The sequence below is a fragment of the Ctenopharyngodon idella genome, chromosome 2 (assembly GCF_019924925.1).
Source record: "Ctenopharyngodon idella isolate HZGC_01 chromosome 2, HZGC01, whole genome shotgun sequence".
Classification (NCBI taxonomy): domain Eukaryota; kingdom Metazoa; phylum Chordata; class Actinopteri; order Cypriniformes; family Xenocyprididae; genus Ctenopharyngodon; species Ctenopharyngodon idella.
This window is the reverse complement of record NC_067221.1, coordinates 17,570,158-17,589,922: the sequence shown is the minus strand read 5'-3', so window position 1 is coordinate 17,589,922 and position 19,765 is coordinate 17,570,158. Positions and strand designations below refer to the sequence as shown.

General features: G+C 38.5%; 1 protein-coding gene across 1 annotated transcript; it reads right to left on the bottom strand.

Moving 5' to 3' along the window:
• tfa (transferrin-a) lies at positions 1-6,217 on the bottom strand. The gene is made up of 17 exons (XM_051866616.1): positions 6,101-6,217; positions 5,863-6,014; positions 5,664-5,766; positions 4,844-5,026; positions 3,978-4,113; positions 3,839-3,894; positions 3,557-3,717; positions 3,236-3,383; positions 2,169-2,323; positions 1,974-2,070; positions 1,846-1,866; positions 1,555-1,716; positions 1,292-1,442; positions 1,116-1,183; positions 834-1,021; positions 425-587; positions 1-293 (listed from the first exon to the last, which is right to left on the bottom strand). Exons 1-17 carry the CDS (start codon positions 6,135-6,137, stop codon positions 250-252), a joined length of 2,025 nt encoding a protein of 674 aa, XP_051722576.1. The 5' UTR covers positions 6,138-6,217; the 3' UTR covers positions 1-249.
• Positions 6,218-19,765: the final 13,548 nt, after the last annotated feature.

Here is a 19,765-nt window from a genome sequence, read left to right as displayed (position 1 = left end):
TGGTTTTGAGAATTTTTTTATTTAAACCCCTGTTGTAATAAAACAAGACCTAATCACATCCATCACTGTTTTGAGTGAGATTTAACAGCAATGCTGCCCTTGTGTTTGATCATATGCATTTGTACTGACACTACTGCAACATGTGAACATCATGTTTCTCTCATACTGGTAACTTGTAAGGAGAAATAGAGTGATTCAGAGATGTAGATTCTTTGTTGGGGAAATTTGATGAGTATTTCTGTTAGGAACTCAATCTACTATGCAGCTATCCAAAGTGCATGCCCTCACCAGATCTGTGAAGAAAAACATTAGAATGAATCACAAGGTGGCCATCATTTTGTAAGTCAAAAGCAACAAGACACGGCTATAAAATCTTTACATTTTTAATCAAATCACTGTAGGAAATCATAGACATATTCTATACCTGGTACACCCTGGCTAGTCTTGTAGGTCCTTTCAATCATGTCAATGTAAGGTTTACTCAGGAATTCCTCCAGAGGTTTAGTACTTTCTTGAAGGCATTTAGTGTTATCTGTGAAAAGGAGGTTTTTTTCTTCCTCAGACTTGAACAGGTCTTTATAAGAGCTCTGAAACGTGGGGAAGAGAATTCAAAGGTAAGACAAATGACTTTGAAGACGAAATTTAGAAAGACATTGAGGTCTAGTAACACAAAAGATTCAGCTTTAAATACAAGTAAATAAAACATGAACAGGACAAAAGAGTTACTGAAATCTCCCACCTGTGCTAGTATCAACGTCACAAAAGAGAAAATGCAGTGAAAGAAGAAAAATGAAAGCCACAGGAAAATCTACACAGAACTGCAATGAACTCACTTGAGCCGATTTCAGAACAGCCACCACATCACTGCGTACATCTTCCCGAGTGACCACAGCATGAGCTGGCACTCTGGCAAGATGACATGCTTCATATTCAGTGTATTTGAATGTTCTGTCTGGTGAGTGTGGGCAGATCAGTTCAAATTCATCTGCCCTTATATCCTTAGCCCAGTCCTGTCCTTTACCTAAGTAGATATAAAGAAGGAACCAGACCAGAAAAATTCTTATTAAAAAATGTGACATTTTGAAAAGTGTGAAGCTTTATTAATCCACACTAACCTTCTTTGTAATCACCAACAATAGTGTGCTTGATAAAAGCAACTTCACCAGCTTTTTCTGCAAGACACCTACAAGAGGAGTGAGATTACGGTGTATTTAGATTATGGATTGGAGTCAGCATACAAATCTAAAAACACATTTCCCTTTTCATTCCAATTTGGGATACAATCTATTACCTGAAAGCCCCATCATAGCCATAATACATCTCCGCAGAAGAGGCTTTGCACTTGCTCTCATCTCCCACCGCCTTCCCACTTCCTTTACACAGTTTACACATGTTTGATGCAGGATCAGCACCAGGAGCGCAGCCTTCACTGAAGAAACTGTCTGAGAAATGAAGAAAAAATGTTTTGTTTTCTGCATTTAAAGAAATAAATCGGATAGAATCAATAGAAAACATGAATCAACCAGCTGTGAGTACACACTCAGTGATACTCACATAGTGTACAGTCAGGTGTTGTGCCACATATGACTGAATCTGGAACTTTCCATCCAGCGTTGCGGTTCAAGCCAGTGTGGCAGGACTTTCTTCCTTTCAGTTTACTCCATGTTACACCCGAGTCCTTACGCACAACCGCCACGACATAGTAACTTGAGGCCTCTGTGCACATCACAGAAATGAAGTTTAAGACATGATTAGCAAAACAATTTTTATAGAAAACTGTTGTAAAAAAAATAACGAAAAAATGCAGTCTAGTGTTTCGCAAAAGTAGAAGTATGGAATACTTGCCTCCAGCATCGGGACAGCTTTCTGCATGAAAGGAGAGAATCAAATTTTAGGTTTCATCAAATGTAAATTCTGGCTAATAGGTGGCTTATGAACTGATTCATGAAATATGAGGTAGTGTTCATTCTTACGTTGATCATACTGCTCAACCATGGCTGGAACTAGACCACACTTTCCAGCAATATATACCTGGCCACCATCAGCTGCAAAGGCATCTGCTTCTCCGCGCTTTAGTGCAAATAAAACAGAATATTAACCTACAGGTCGACAGCACATAAAGATGATTGACATCAACCTCAGCACTCATCCATGTGACCCAACAATACCATGACTTTCTTGATGCAGTCTTCCACAGATGATCCACTTCTGCACTCCATACGAGGAACAACTGAATTTATTTTGTCACACTTCTTTTTCTCTGCGTGGCCAATAGTACACCATTCAATGGGACGGTCCGCAGTCGGTGCTGGCGGGCTTCCATCTGATGAGAAATTATACATACAATATTTAATCATGTTTTTCAAGTGAATGTCAAGAACAACATTCTCAAAGCCCCAAACGTATCTTCACAACTAAGTCAAAATGGGGCATCTGCAAACACATGATGCTAGAGAATTTCTAAGAACTCAGTTTTTAGTGTATGTATGCAGTTACACATAAAGTTCACACAAAAAAATAGCTATTTTTAGCAATTAAAGGGTTAGTTCACCCAAAAATGAAAATTCTGTCATTAATTACTCACCCTCATGTCATTCCAAACCTGTAAGACTTTTGTTCATCTTCAAAACACAGATATTTTAATGAAATCTGAGATATTTCTGTCCCTTCATTGACAGTCCACGCAATTACCACTTTGATGCTTCAAAAAGTTCATATAGAGGTTGTAAAATGAATGCATATGAATTGAGCAGTTTAGTCCAAATTTTCTGAAGAGACTCGATTGCTTTATATGATGATCAGGTTTAATTGAGGGGTTTTTTTTCACATATAAACACACATCAGTTGTGGTAAATGGAAGCTCAAGCATGTTGGCTTGACATGAGAGAACCAATGAGGTTCATTCTCGTGTTGCGCAGCACGTTTGAGCTTCCGGAAGCTTTCGTGTGTCAAGCAAGGTTGAGCTTTTATGTTCACTGATCAATGTTTATCAATGTTTTCATCAAAAAGATCTTCATTTGTGTTTCGAAGATGATGAAAGTCTTACGGGTTTGGAACAACATGAGGGTGAGTAAATGATGACCTTTCTTTTTTTTTTTTTTTTGGGTGAACTAAGCCTTTAATGAATGCTAAATAATTAAAATAAATGTTGCTTAATGAATGGTATTTGTGGCTTAATTGCCCCAATACTTTTTTAGGGACAATGTATAAATTCACATGCATAATTGTGTGTCACCTTTAAAGGCACGCATGGCCGTATAAAAACATTTTTTCGGGTAGAGGAAGGAGTCTGTGCTTTTAGGGAGCTCCACCAGGCCAGATGCAGAGTCTGAGAATATCAGGTCTTTAACCCCAAAAGCGTCAGAAGAGAAGAGATCTGAATCCTGTTGAGTACAACAGAGGCTTTCATTGTCTCCTGAATGTATTGTATTACGAGGTGAAATATCTGGCTTTAGATCAATATTACTCCCTTTATTAAAACAATGACAGGGTCTTTCTTCAGTAATAATGCAGTATGGTGAAATTTACTGATGCAGCATCTATTGCAATGACATACCGGAATGTGTGTAAGGACTTTATAAATCTCCTGTGAATCAGCGTCCATGCGACCGATGACAGCACGGGCAGGCTCTTTGCCGAGGTGGCAATCCTTGTAGTCCTCAACACTTTTCTTACTGCCGTCCATGCACAACAGCTGGTAGTCCTGTCTCTCACTCGCTTAAAAAATCAAAAAGAAAATCAGCAACCTTAGAATCATAACCTCTTGCCATAACTAATATCTTTAACAGTTTTATGACAGTGAATAATATTTTAGGTTTTGGCAAAAGATATTGCTCACCTGGGATTGCATCGTGGCAAACAAAGGCAACTTGTCCTCCACCACTTTTCAAGCACCTGGAGAGGATGCACAAGTTATATTGTTGTTCATATGAAGAGAAGACAATGGAAATATGAGGGTGTATTAGTGTGGATCGTACTGGAAGGCTCCTTCATCACCGGAGTACTTTTCACTCTGTGAGCAGCTGCAGTCACCCTGGCAAGCTTGGCACAGCTTTGGGTATTGGGCTTTTGATACTCCAGGAACACAACTGCCTGAGAAGAACTGTGACACAGCTGGAGAACACAATAAAGCACAAATAAAAACCTGATATTGTATCACACGGCTACTCATCAAAAAATAAATATGATTTGAGTTTATAATATATGATCTTAATATAATCTTAAAGCTGTAGCTAAGAAATAAAATAGTCCAGGTACAAAACAATCGGCCTAGCAAGTTGCAACAAGACCAAGCCTGCAACAATATTACTATTAATACTTTAGTCCACTGATGGAATTTTCACTGCAATCGACGCAAGATATTGCATTTGTATGAAATGACAGTGTGATGTGAGACATGAAAGTAGTGCTTTCAGTTACACGAATGAGCGGACTAATATCCACCTTATTTTTCAATGCGGAAGTAAGGCATTTCCTGTAAATGGGCAAGACTTCTGATTCATTAGCCACCATAGATAAATGATGACAATGTGCATTAACAGGTAAAAATATTTGTGCTACCGATGTCCTCATGATTACTGTAATAAATTAAAATAATATGACAAATACCAGTTTATAACAAACTGTTTTTGTGCAGCTAAAATAAATGGATGTGGCTGACACTGGAAGCCTCACACATTCAAGTTAAAAATGGTTGTGTCTGCTCTTATCTTAAAAGTAGTGGATACAGAGTTGCCATAGACTAGACAACAGTCATTATTAGGAAATATCAGACCACTGAATGCTAATATTCCAGAGAGCCATTTAATAATAATCTACAAAATAATAATCTAGCCACACTAACCCTTCTCAAGAGCCATATCATCAGGACCTTCCCAGGAAATTTTACTTCCTGCAACCAGTCTTCCAATGGGTATAGTCCAGCCTCCAGACCTTTGATAACAACTGTGGCAGGACGTCTTTCCTTTGAGTTCACTGATGCTGAAGGTAGCGTCTCTCTTTACCACAGCCACAGCATAACAACAATCTTGAGAAGAAGTGGAGCAGAGAGGAAGTGAACAGAATCATAAACACAACTGTCAGAAAAAATGACTGCTAAATTGAGACGATTTTACCATGTGCATAATGATGATGCATCTTCCAACATATTATTAAGAGAGATTAAAAGGAAACAATTACTAATTTAATTGAAAATCATAAAAAGGGGCCATCTTGCTTCACTACTGGGGAATATGTCAAATATATGTGACATCATTTATTTATTTTTATATTTGAAAAAAGGGTAATTGATCTGAAATACTAAAAGTATTTCATTTAAATGAGTGTATTTTGACAATTTATTTGAATAACTTAATAATGAATGACAAAACAAATCGCAGGTAAAGACTGCTCTACATAATTCTATGAATTAAATACAGACATACATTTCTAATTTAATTGTCATATTAGCAATAAACTATTTAGATTGAATGATTCATTGGTCTATAAATTATGATGAATAAATTAGATGTTTGAAATGTGCATCTTATTCATTGAACTATAATTTTTTAAATAATGAATTCTAATAATCATTTCATTAAAGAATAAAAACACCAGCAACAATATGCTACTGGGGGCTTCTGTCACAATATATATTCTCTTCAATGCCACAATAAAATATTTACCTTTTTTATATTTCTCTGCAATGATAGGACGGAGTCCGTAAGGATGGAGTCCACCTAAGTAAATATCTTTTCCATCTGCAGTTACAACATCTGCATCACCATCCTGTGAATTAAAGACAATTTGATGAAAATACTATAGCTTCTACTGAACAAAACTCCCAAGGGTGAGTGAGGTAAAATAATAAGCATGTTTTATTACCTTGATGCTCTTCATGCACTCAGTTAGAGAAGGCCGGATATGACACTCAAGATCTGGTGATTTGCTGGTAAGGTGTTCACATTTTTTCAGCTCACTCTGTGTTTTCACACACCATTTGACTTTTTGAGCACTGTCTGAGGGCAGCGCCAGAACTGCAAAGAAAACAATCAGTGTTAAACACAATGATTAAATAAGAACTGAAGAAGAAAATGTCAACAATATCAAAGATGAGAATTACCAAGGCAGCCCAGCAACGAGATGAGCAGGACGTTCATATTAGGCTTTCACCAGGGATTTCTGGCAGGGCGAGACAGGAGAGATGATGCTTTTTATAGGAGGTCTGGAAGCACTAGTGGGTTGGGTCAGGCAAACACAAGACATGATTATCATCATTTGCTCATGGTTTCTCAATATCTGCTTGTGCAGGCAGTGAGCCAGTTCACATTTGCAAAGTGGACATTTTCTGTCATGAAAATTCCCTGGTGCAGCTAATGTTAATGTCAAACATTTATTAACAACTTGAAAAAAACAACAAAAAAAAAAACATTAGCTTCCTCTTTTATATATATTAATAGTAGAACAGTACAATTATACTGTACATGCACCTAGAAAATTACATTAAAATGAGACAACTCATTAAAATCTACCTTTATTATAGTCAACATTTACCTAAATTGTTGTGATTTTATTGTGTTTTTTTGGCACAACAGAAATATTTAAAATTGTAGTTTAGTTTAGAGTGCAAAATCACATTTATGCAATTTGAATTTTAACTCAAAATCTTATAGTCAAGATAAAGTACTTGTGACAACTAGCCCGTCTCCCCTACTGCTGTATGCATCAGCATAAAAGTGTGTGTTGATTTATTGCAAGCCGCAGTCTGGATTCACATTCCTTACATGCTCCTTGACATGATTAACTCGTTTTGTGGCGGATGGCATCATTTGTAAAGACATTTGCCCAGAGTAAACATTGTCTCTGTTCAGAGACCGTTGTATGTGTGTGTTTGGAAATCAGTTTTGTATTTGACTTTTGCACATTGTAAATATTACTCAATGCAAGAGTGTAAAGTACAAACTGATGGACGTTCAACAAAACCAAAAAGCCTTTTTGGAGTATGTCAGAAGTGTGATGACGTCCAGTTTAAACATTGCAGGTATCAGTATCTGCTACTAAATCACAAAGATCACACCAGTATGTGACTAGCATTGCACAACTCTGGGCTTTCCAGAGAGATAAAGAGAGTAAAAAAAACTGCACCTGAAGAATTATTGCAAAATACAATAAAAATAAAAATACAATTGTTCATAAAAGGCAGTACTGTGAAGAGCAGTGGCTTTCAATCCTGGTAATGCATTGACTTGGGTTCACTGGCCTACAGAAACTAATCCCACATCTCTGAATCCTGATCCTAATTAGGATTGGAATCCTGTATTTTAACAATTATTGTTAACATGTATTCCTTACTTCCATTAGCACATTGTTTCTACCTTTAATTTGCTAACAGTGACTGTAAATTAAATTGCCTAAATTATTACATTGTTAGCTAACTGCGTGATTATATAAGTACATTTCTGAAATTACATAATTTGGACACAGTCAACTCTGGTAACAGATTACTCTAAATTGTAATTTTAAAGCTGCTTTGAAACAATATGTATTGTGAAAAGCGCTATACAAATAAATGTGAATTGAACTGAATTGAATTGTATTGATATTTCAATGAAATATAAAATTGTGCACAATAAAGAAAAGGAAAAATCTTTTAAAATCTACATGTGCCAAGTTATTATAAATGTACTTTTTGCTGGTTTCACATGGTTTTTGTACATTTAAACCATTTTCAGTTTAAATAGTGACTATAAAAATGTCATGTGTAGTGCACACATCTTAATTTCAAGGCAAAAAGTATTTACAAATATCATGGATTATTAATTCATAAATATCATTATGTTTTCATTAATGACCACATGACATTTTACATCCTGAACTATCCTTTTTCTTAACGTAAAAGGATCAAATTATATTATATTTTAACAGACTTACTGGCCTTGACACCAGGGTTATTATCGTTAACTAAAACTAAAACCATAGAAAAAACATTTTCATTACTTGAATTAAAATAAACATTAACTGAAATAAAATATAAAAAAACTTAAACTTATTTTATTTCAGCTTGACAAGTCAACATTTCTCATTTTCATTTAGTTTAAGATAACTAATACTAAATAACGTCTCAGGTTACGCATGTAACCATGGTTTCCCTGAGAACAGGGAACAAGACACTGTGTCATGAACTATGGAGAACGCCTCCGCGTGACCCAGTGTCTGAAACGCTTATCAAATCACAGCAATCATATTGACCGGCGACAGCCCATGACGTCATCAAGGTGTGACCCGAAAGTATATAAGGGGCGCATAGAGATCATGTCATCCACTTATCGTCTGAAGGGACTGTTCAGCAGGTGGCCCTGAGGCATGGCAGTGAGACGCAGTGTCTTGTTCCCTGTTCTCAGGGAACCATGGTTACATGCGTAACCTGAGACGTTCCCTTTCGAAAGGGAACTCGCTCTGCATCAAGTGCTATGGGGAACGATATACCCAGGCTGCCATGCTGAGGGGAGTGCATGCCAAAGAATGGCAGTGACAACTGTCAGAATCAAGCAGTTTCAACTGAAATGCCTGAACCACTCTCCCTGCGGGTCACAACTGGGCTGCCAGTGACAGCATTACCTACAGTCGTAGCCCAATCTATAAGCCTCAAAGAGACCTCCATAACACATGAAGGCCTGCCAAGGCCGCTCAAAGGCCTGGAACCAACAACTTCAACAGAAGGGGTCCCTTCAAGGGAATGTATCCAGGGGGCCTGAAGGAACCCTGGCCAGTCACTTCTCAGGGGAGCACTGTCGACCCCGAATGCCACCAGGTCGACCCCGAATGCGACCTGGTTTCTTTCTTACTTTACTAGTAACCTAGTCTGACCAGCAACCTGTCTGTTTCTGAGAAACAGAGTCTCTATATTACACTTGCCTCTCGAAGAGACATCCAGAAACAGGGACTGCAAAATGGCAGTAACCAACTCAGACCAGATCGTAGAGACCGGCATCCTGGAGAGCCGGACTCAGCATAGTGCTTTCAACCCTTGCAAGTGAGGGGAGTTAATCTGCTTGATCCAAGGATCTACAGAGCTCTTATTTTTCACAGCACTGAGGAGGCTGTGCACTTTAAATGGACCCTAGTGAGGGGAGTGCTCCCAGCCTGAGGGCTGATCTAACTGGGAGGCCTTCAACCATCCTACCAGACTTAGGGAGCTAAGCACTCTAAGACAACCCTCAGATGAGGGGAGTACCAAGCTTGACCTGATAGGTGGACCAGGTTGTAGAGTCAATGGGGCTCCCAAAGGGAGCCAGCAGCAGGAAAGTGATCCACTTTAGCCCTGCTAAGATGTGTACTCACTCTCAGGGAGGCCTGCTAAGGCCAGCTACCTGATAGCAAGCATCTACTAGCTGCCAGAACCCAGTACTGCTGGGAGGTCGCCCTCAGGGAGGCCTGCTAAGGCCAGCTACCTGATAGAAAGATTTTGCTAGCTGACAAACACCCATATTGTTGGGGACCCGCCTTCAGGACAGCCTGCTAAGGCCAGCTTACTGATCGCAAGTCTTTGCTGGCAGAAAAATACCCATTCTGTTGGGGACTCGCTTTCCAGAAGGCCTGCTGAGGCAAGCTACCTGTTAGCAAGTCAATGCTGTCTGCCAAAAAACCACACTTGCTGGGGACTCACCTTCAGGGGGGCCTGCTAAGGCCAGCTGCCCGATAACAATTTTCTGGCTAAAAGGGTACCCACACCGTTGAGACTCTAAGGCCTGCTAAGGCCTGTTTATCTGATAACAAGTCATTGCTAGCTGCCACGTACCCAATTATTGGGGACCCACTCTCCAGGGAGGCCTGCTAAGGCCAACTACCTGATAGCAAGTCTTGCTGCTAAAAATACCCACACTGTTGGGGACCTCGCCCACAGGAAGGCCTACTAAGGAGCTCAGGAGGAGAAAGAAGAACAGAGAGGGTAGTTCTAGTCACCCACGGAGGGAGGCAATCCATCACCAATGCTGCGTGCGTTTGTGCTGAATCACCTCCCTCAAATCCTTCTTCTTTCTGGAGTCCCCCTTCTCTGTGATCTACTCCTCCATGGAGGGGGTGAATTAGAGGCGACACTAGCCTTCTGGCCCTGTCTCTGACCCTCAGGTCGAGACGATCGTGGCAGCAGCCTGCTTGGTGGCCCGGAGAGCGAAATCTGTGGTGCGCCACAGCTCACCCACCGCTTCATGGTAAAGACCCTGCCCCTGGTCGAGATCCTTCAGCAGATCCATCTGGTACACCGCCATTGTATGCAAGGCAGCACCAGCCTGACACGCTGCCATGTATGCCCTGCCATTCAAGCGTGATGTCACTTTAAGGGGCTTAAATGGCAGGGTGGGAGTTTTCAGTGTCAATGCCTACCCAGACACGAGATAGTTTGCAAATGTCTCGTCAATCGGTGGGATCGACACATACCCATCTTCACCCAATCCCTCAACATCAGCTAAATTAGCCCACTGATGACGAAGAATGCGAGCTGAATATGGGTTCTTTCATGCCTTCACGATCTCAATATGAAGATCAGGAAGGAATGGAAGGCTCACCAGAGCTGGAGGATTATGGCCAAAGAGAAACCGATCATCGAGCCGACCGTGCACGGTCTCTCTCCTAACGCGCTCCCATGGCAACTGTAATCTGCCAGCACCGCGTTCCATAACCTCCAATAGCTCTGCATACGTGGGGCAGGGTGGCTGAGATGATTCAGGAAACTAACCTTCTCTATCATCATCAGCCATCTCCAGCTCTGCTGAAAGAGCACTCGCTGCTGGACCTGAGGATGCAGATGACAACACATCCTCTCCCAGCAGCTCACTCTTGTCAGCCATCGAAGTGCACAAGAGTTTTACACCCTTCTTGAACTCTTCGGCAAGCTCCATCTCATCCCATGATCTGAGTCTCTGCTCTGCAGGCCAACCAGCAGGCCCAGACGCTGAGCTCTCTACCCTCGAGAAGAGAGTCAGACGAGTGCGGAGCATTCTCAAAGGAAAATGCTCATAATTGGAACAGACAGCTCCCTCAAGAACTGACTGTGCATGCTCTTCCCCCAAAACAGTAAACGCACAGTTTGTGTGTCATCAGGTGTCACACACCTGGGACACAGATCCACACATTTACGAAAACGCTTGCCTTTCTCTGTGCGTTTAATTCGTACTGCCGACAATAGCGCTTCAAACAAAACAGTCCCTGTCGTGCTCTCTAGGCGCGCCTTATATACTTTTGGGTCACACCTTGATGATGTCATGGGCTATCGCTGGTCAATACGATTGCCATGATTTGATAAGTGTTTCAGACACCAGTTTACGTGGAGGCGTTCCCCATAGCGTTTGAAGCAGTGCGAGTTCCCATTCTAAAGGGAACCTAAAAATTAAACTTAATGATATAGAAATATGAAAAAAATAACCAATACAAAATTACAAAACACATGACAAAATAACTAAAACTTTAACTAAAATTTAAAGGAAAATATAATAATAAATATATTTTAAAAATCGAATTCAAAATATGAACAAAACCTAGAATAGTACATCAATGACACTAAAATAACTGCTTGAGAGAAAAGGGTCTGCAGGGCTTCTATGATTCTACAAGACATTATAAGACCAAGCCGATAACAAAATAATAATAATAATAAATAATATTAAAAAATAATATTAATAATGCTAATATTAATAACATAAAAATAATAATTTACTAATATTAATGAACGGTTTATTAAAGCGGTTATTTATAACACCATTAAGGTCCTATATAGCACTTTCAAAGCATGGTTCTTTATGGAACCTTATAAAACAGGTTCTATTTAGCACCAAAAAGTGTTCTGCTTTTGTTACATGCTGAAGAACCCTAAATTGGCACTGTTTAGAACCATTTTTCTTTAGAGTGTATGATATAATTTCCTGTTTTTTCTGCATGTTAATTGCATCACACGACTTTGATTTGATTGACATGCATTTTTCAAATATTAAATCAATATTAAAATCATATACATTTTTCATTAATTTTAAATATTATTATTTAAAATATTAAGAATCTCATTCTTTTAATTGGCTTTTTGGAGGTTTTTTTCCCCTCATTATTACCAGGATAGTTCAAACAACAAACTTTGACTTTACCATGTCCAACTGTCTATCTCATGAACTCTAACATCGGACACTCCACTATCTCAATGAGATAACAGACAGGCTTCAAGCAGATGATACAGGGCCATTGTTTGAGGAGATCATGTGTCGTACTCACAAATGGCAGATCATTAAAAATATGGCAACATATGTTTGACTGAAAATTTACTGAAAGCATCTGCATGTCCTTCTCTTCAAGCATGTCAAACTAGGAAATCAAGGTTGACATTGTCTCTTAATCGACACTGATCTTGAATTTTGAACCAATACTTCAAAGGCTAAATATAAGACAAAATTTTGTTTCATGCAGACTGCAGTCACATAGAGCAGCACATTAACTGGTTTCTGAGAATGAGGTGACTGAGGTAACTTGCAGGGCTTTAACTTAACCCTGCTTGCAAAAGTTTAAAGGTAGGTATGCCTATGCAAGCAGTGAAGAGCACTGTGATAAAAAGGAAACAAAACAATTTACCAATACATTTACCAATACTGACAGTTTACAAGCTGTCCAACGCAGATGAATTAAAACATTTATAAATCAGGTGGTTGATTTATTTGAAATTTCATATTCATATTTTTGTACCTGCGAATTAAACAATTATCTGTTGCTTAGCTTAGATTTGTTGCATAGTTTAGTTTTTGTGTTGGATCTTATTCATATTTTATTTACTGGGCATTGAAACATTTAATGTTTGTTCAATGCAAAGGAGAACTGATTTGGTTGGTTATAGGGTTTGGTTGTCTCAGGGTCCATTTCATAACTGGCACCCTCTTGATCCATCCAATTAAAATGCCTGTCAAAGTTCTCAATTTTGTCTATGTGAAAAGATTCAGTTTCCATTCAAAATATACATAAACAGAAAGATATTTCATATCATATATAGATATTAAATTATGCAGCATTCTTGACATTATTTAAGTGCATGGAGTTGGCTGGATCAGTGTGTAAAGATGGCAAAAAAAATAAATAAATAACACAATCATATATTAAACATAATTATAATAAATTCAGTTAATTGCATTGCCATTATTCAGTTGTTTTTGAAAATAAGCATTTTTCTATAGAGTATCTTCAATCTTTTTTATCTTGATTCTTCACTAAACACAATGCAAATAAACACAAAAATCTCTTTAGTCATTAAGAGGTTAAGAAATATTATGTGACTGTCACGGTGTGGTTACAGCAAGGATTAATTGAGGCAGGATCTAGATGCAGCAGTCAGCTTTAAAGGGGTCCTTGATTATGATTCCACTTTTTTTAACTTTAGTTAGTGTGTAATGTTGCTGTTTGAGTATAAAAAACATCTGCAAAGTTATGACCCTCAAAGTTCAATGCAAAGGGAGATATTTTCTTTTACAGAAATCGCTGTTTAAGGACTACAACAAATGGCTGGTAAGGACTACAACGAGCTTCTTCCTGGGTTGGTGACATCACTAACCCTTAAATTTACATAAACCCTGCCCCCGAGAACATGCAACAAATGGGGGCGAGGCCATGTTGAGGTGCTTTAGAGAAGAGGAAGAGTTGTTGTAGTAGAGCGTTGTTACCTTGCCGTCATTTTACACCAGACTGCTTCACAAACAAGGGTCAGTTCAATGAGTTGAATCAACTATGCAGCAACTACATAAATTTATCCACTAACTGTTCAGAAATGTCAAATTGCTTTCTAAAAGTTGTAACTTCTTCCTGAGTCTCTCTATCAGTGTCTGACTCCGGTTTGAACAATGTAAGGCTGAACACTATTACTGACATTCATCATTTTGGCTGCGTGAGATTCTCCAGCTTTTTTGTTGTTGAGCAACTGAAGCGCGAGCTGTTAAAACTCCGCCCTCTTCTGGAAAGCAGGCCAGGAGCAGCAGCTCATTTGCATTTAAAGGGACACACACAAAAATGCTGTGTTTTTGCTCACACCCAAATAGGAGCAAATTTGACAAGCTATAATAAATGATCTGTGAGTATTTTGAGCTGAAACTTCAGAGACACATTCTGGGGACACCAGAGACTTATTACATCTTGTAAAAGGGGCATTATAGGTCCCCTTTAGAAATAAATCAAAATGTCAAACACTCAGGATAGCAGGAGAAGAATATAAAACACAGGAGAGAAACAACCACTAACCAAAGATGTACTAATAGACATAAAAACTGAACAGAGAGTATATATACACAGACTAAATATATATATATATATATATATATATATATATAATATATATATATATACATACATACAAAACAGAACATAAACCTGACAGTGACATTAAATTTGTCTCTTTTTAAGCTTTAATTTGCACCTTGTTGGGTTATTTTAATGTTTATTGTTCCACAGTATACAGACAACCCTGCTTTCTACTATTTATTCTTCTACGTTTAAATTTCTGAATGACTCAAAAAGTATTTCTGTACAGTATTTGAATTAGATATTTTTATGAATGTGGAAACAATATAAACTTTTGCAAGTCTGGAGATCCCGTCTCACAAGTAAATAAAGCTATCTCTGGACATTCATTGCAATTCTGTTTTGTAACCTCATTCACCAGCCTTTGAACCTCATGTGACTCATTCACCCTGCACACCCCTTACTCGGACTCTGAAAAAACACCTGTTGTGTTCTTCAAGGTTTTTTCACTGTTACTTTACTCATAACAAAATTCCTTCATGTTCTCTGATCCACCATAACTGACCATCAAGATTTAGATTAAGAAATTTCTCAGTGTACACCATAAAGATTGTTTTAACCATAAAACGTATGAAAAAAAACCCCTGAAAACTGGGATACTATGATTAAGCTCTCTATTTTATCTCTCGCCTTCTAATAAAGTTGATGCTCTTGTGCTTGTTTGCATGCAGGTGTTAATTTAATTTAATATCTTCCTTTATACCCTGAGTAAGAATCATGACCCATGTTTGGACACATTCTAAATATTATTTTAACTCATTATCAGAACGTTAATAAAAATAATAGAATAACATGTAAATGTGCAATAAAAAATTTAGAGTAATATAAAAATGTACATTATTGATTTTATTATGTATGGTGTTAGGGGTAGTAATCTAACAGTGAAGCATCTTGGCCACTAATGCAGATTGTGGGTTCATTTCCAAGTAGGCTATTGATTAGGGAATGGCGTTCACTGCGGTTCCCTAGATAAAGAACTGCAACCCACATAGTAGAAAATATCACAGTAGACAAATTTCTGTGATCTTTGCCTGGAAAACTGCGCAGTCAGCATGTGGGTGGTGGAAGCACAGTGGGTAAAGATCTGAGCTGGCAGCACAGGTAGGGGCAGGAAAAATCAATTCATGGGCTACGAAATCATATAGCATGGTTTGTAAGGTTATGTCCACATGGTGTGACATGCAAAATACTTTTTTACAGATCAATATCTATTGGGAATAGATGTAAAATCAGAATAAACAATAAGAAATATGAACTATAAACACACAAAAAGTACCCTAATTGTTTACAGAGGATTGTTACTCGAAGACATTGGGCTAAAACAAAACTGACAGTGACCTCTGGTGATCATCTTGTGACATTAATCTTGAGGGTGTCACAGAACTCTTGACAGAGCAGCTCCTAAAATGAAAATTCTGATATTTTGAACTCACCCTCATGTTGTTACAAACTCATGTGATTTTCTTTCTCTTACTGAACGTTTTCGTAAGCAGTGGTTAAGGCTGCCTTCTTGAAACTCTCTCTCAATTTAAAATAAGCACATGATTCACTTCACTCCATCCATTAGTCCCTCAGTACATGATTGTTGACAGAAGACTGAAGCCGTAATAAGTGGCTGCGAACTGCCGAACTAGCATTCGTGAACGATTCGAACTGAAAGACTGCAAGGATAAAGGGGGTGGAAGAATTACGACTGTGTAAAAATAACAGATGATGATATAAAACACCGTGTCTAGGCCTACACCAGACGCAAATGTTGTCGCGTCGCATCGTGCTGCAACAGCTAAAAGCTGTCTGTGTCTATACTTACCGCGACAAACCGACTGTTGCAAAGCACTTGGACTATGTCACAAATATAATAGAATTTGCTGTGTCGCGTCGCGCCGCTCGCATCCGGTGTGGACACGGTGTGACATATATTTTGTTGACTCGTGTACTTACATTATCCCAAATGTTTCCAACAATATTTAAATTAAGAGAAATCAGCTATTTTAAACAGTGTAACGTCCCGTGTCATTGCGTTGCCTGTCAATGACGTCATATCTATGTAGGCGTTACCCTCGATAACCATTGTTATATAGCTCAGCACAGTTAGTCCTAATGTTTCAATATCTTGTTTTCTTGATCTACCGCGAGTAACAATCTTTGTAACTTGATTTCCATTGTCTGGGCAGCCACAGCCAGCACTAGCATAGCTATCGGGCCGACTGATTTGAGCCAGTCACCAGTGGAGGAACCAAGAGACACCAGTAACCTCCGCGTCTAAAGGGGCCGTTCACACAGAACGCGTTTTTCCATTCCAATGCGCTACTTTTCCATTGTTTTTCTATGTAACAGACATGCCGTTGCGCTTGCGTCTTTTGCAACTTGAGCGCCGTTTTTAGAACGCCATGTCATGCACGAGACGTTGCATTTACATAGAAAAACAATGGAAAAGTAGCGCATTGGAATGGAAAAACGCGTTCTGTGTGAACGTCCCCTTTAGACGCGGAGGTTACTGGCGTCTCTTGGTTCCTCCATTGGTGACTGGCTCAAATCAGTCGGTGCGACAGCTATGCTAGTGCTGGCTGTGGCTGCAGCTGTGGATCAGATAGCAGCACCAACAAACTACTCCTGCTCTCCCTCATGTCTTGGCTCAGGAGTTTCTCTCTCAAACCTTTCTCTCTCTGACTCCTCTTTGGCCCCCTCAGAGACTGTGTTTCCTACCTGCACTCATGTCTTCTATATCAAAAAAGAGACAGTGGTAGCTGCAGCCTGGAGCAATGGGGAGGCGCTCCAAAAGGTGAATGGGTACAACTGAAACTACCCCTAACCCTACCCCCACACCCTGACAGACAGCTGTGTCGACCAATCATAAAGACCTTACATAAGGCCATAGTCCCCCTCCCCTAGCTGCAGTCTAGCGCCGTCACTGGTTACCCCACAATTTTAATTTGTCAAATAAAGTGACCTGTATGACTAATAATTGAGCACTTGTGGCTATATCATTAGAATGAAACAAAATAATGTGAATTTCAGCAATCAAACGTAACTGTAACAAAGTTCAAGTTCAGGGAAGAAGGAGGCAAATGTTAAACAACTTCAACCATAACTTTAATCGTAAAATAACCATAAACACCAAAATGAAAGGTGAAGCAGCTGCCGACTGCAGCATAAAGCAATAAAAACAGCTGCGCCCTGCTTCATACCACAACGTTAATAAAACAGCTCATCCATGAACATGATTTCTGCCTGAGTCCCTCAGATTGCTTTCCATTGGCTGTGGAGGTAAAGACCACAACTCCCATGATGCATGCTCATTCACAGCGTCATCAATCGACGCCTTTGTTATTGTTTTGAATAAGCAGCCTCTAGCAGCGATACTTACTACATACTGTGCCTTTAAATTGTGTGTTCCAGACAGTAATACTGGTGAAGTGAGATTAAGTATGTGTTGTTCTGTTGTGTTATCAAAAATGTCTGTTTATCATTGTAGTGTTACTCACTTTTCTGATCCCAGTTCAGGTTTTCACATCTTTTGATCATTTCATTTCAACTAAATTATAGTGAATGGATAACATACAATAATTCAATTCACTGTTCAAGCACTTTTTGGATGGCCAATGTGCCTCATTTGACCCATAATCTGAACCATGATATCTGCATTAAACTTTACTGTTTATCTGCACCATGTCTGATGTGAAACAATTTAACAATTGCCTGATTTCCTAATTACTGAATAACAACCTCAGTTTCTGAATGCCGTGATGTGAGTCACAATATCATGCAGTGGTCTAAGTTCATTCATTGAGATCCCTTGCTGTCATTAATTTGGTTATGACAGAATCCTACACCATGTTCACAAGGGACTGAATCTCAAACCCAAAGTTGTTTCTTATGTTTCAGGAGTAGATGTCTTATTGATCTTCAGAGGGAATGTATCTTGTACTTGAAATCTGTCATCTGGAGCTATTTGAAGTTTCTCTCCTCTGCCTGATCTCAAGGTTTTCCCTAAATCATATTTAACATGCTCCAGGTAAACTCTAAACTCTTAACTTTGCCAATCAAACTTCAGTCATCAGAGCAACTTTGAGCTGATGACATATATTAGAGACAACCATAACTACATTCATATTCACTTTAGAAATTTCACTGACCAAATATTTATGTTGTTTCCAGGCCTGGATGTTATGATTTTAAATTTCCCTGTTTCATGTTCATTTCACACCAAGGCAAAAATCAAGAGTAATATTGTGAACATATTATTACAATTTAAAATAACTGTCTTCTATTTAAATAGATTTTAAAATGTATTATTTATTCCTGTAATGGCAAAACTGCATTTTCAGCATCATTACTCCACTCTTCAGTGTCACATGATCCTTCAGAAATCATTCTAATTTGATGATTTGCTGCTTAAGAAACATTTCATATTATTATAAATATAGTGCTGCTTAATATTTTTGTGGAAACAGTGATTTTTTTTTTTTTTTTTTCAGGATTCTTTGATGAATAGTAAGTTCAAAAGAACAGCATTTATATGAAATAGAACTCTTTTGTAACATTATAAATGTCTTTACTGACAATTCTGATCAATTTAATGCATTTTTGCCAAAAAAAAAAAAAAAAAAAATTCTTACTGACCTCACACTTTTGAACGGTACCATATATATGTCTCTGCAGTGGTGTTTTTGCAAACCTATATACCAGCAAACAGATCAGTGGGGGGAAAAAAATCATACCTATCTACACGCAGATACCTCATTCGACCTCTCCAGACATGTCAATGTGTCCGCCACCTTGAAACGGTCAACTTTTCAAATGCTGCTCACACTATCACTCACAGTATAACAAACAATAAATTTCCACTGAAAATGTTATAATGTGCAGCATATAGTTGTAAGATATGGTAGGATTCTCTGGTTATAATATTTATAAGAGCTTCAACTAGTATTTTTTATTTGATGTGTATATATATATATAAAATCTAAAATTAATGATAATGTAAATCCTGTGAAAATAACCTGCTTTAAGACTACTGCTGAAATAAATATTCATTCATGTGAATAACTTGGTTGCACTGTTCCAATACGGTGGACATCTTAAGTTTTTAGCAACAAATGAAACAGCCACTAATGTGGCTTCTACATATAGACATCTACAAGAAAAATGCTACCGCTACTTTGAGTATTCATCTGCCCCCCAGTGGCCATATTCTTGTGCTCATACTGTTCAGAATGTTGGAGCACAACTAAGCTAAACTAAGAATCTGTGTCACTTTGAATCACTTAAGATCTGTATGCAAAAATAAAAGCTCGCCCTAAATGCATATAAAGACAACCAGATCTGTCCACTGTGGCACACGAGTCTTATATGTTCAAGTACCCTCTGGAACATTCTGATCAAAACCGCAATGTTCCTAACAAGAATCATGTCACAAGACAGGAGAAAGCTAAGAAGTTACTGAAGAAATACTCAAGTGGAACAGCTG

Coding starts and splice junctions, on each gene's coding strand:
- tfa (XM_051866616.1), bottom strand. CDS start 6,137: ATGAACGTCCTGCTCATCTCGTTGCTGGGCTGCCTTG. Junction 5,767..5,862: donor AGTGCATGAAGAGCATCAAG/GTAATAAAACAT, acceptor TTTAATTCACAG/GATGGTGATGCAGATGTTGT. Junction 3,384..3,556: donor AAGTCCTTACACACATTCCG/GTATGTCATTGC, acceptor TGTACTCAACAG/GATTCAGATCTCTTCTCTTC.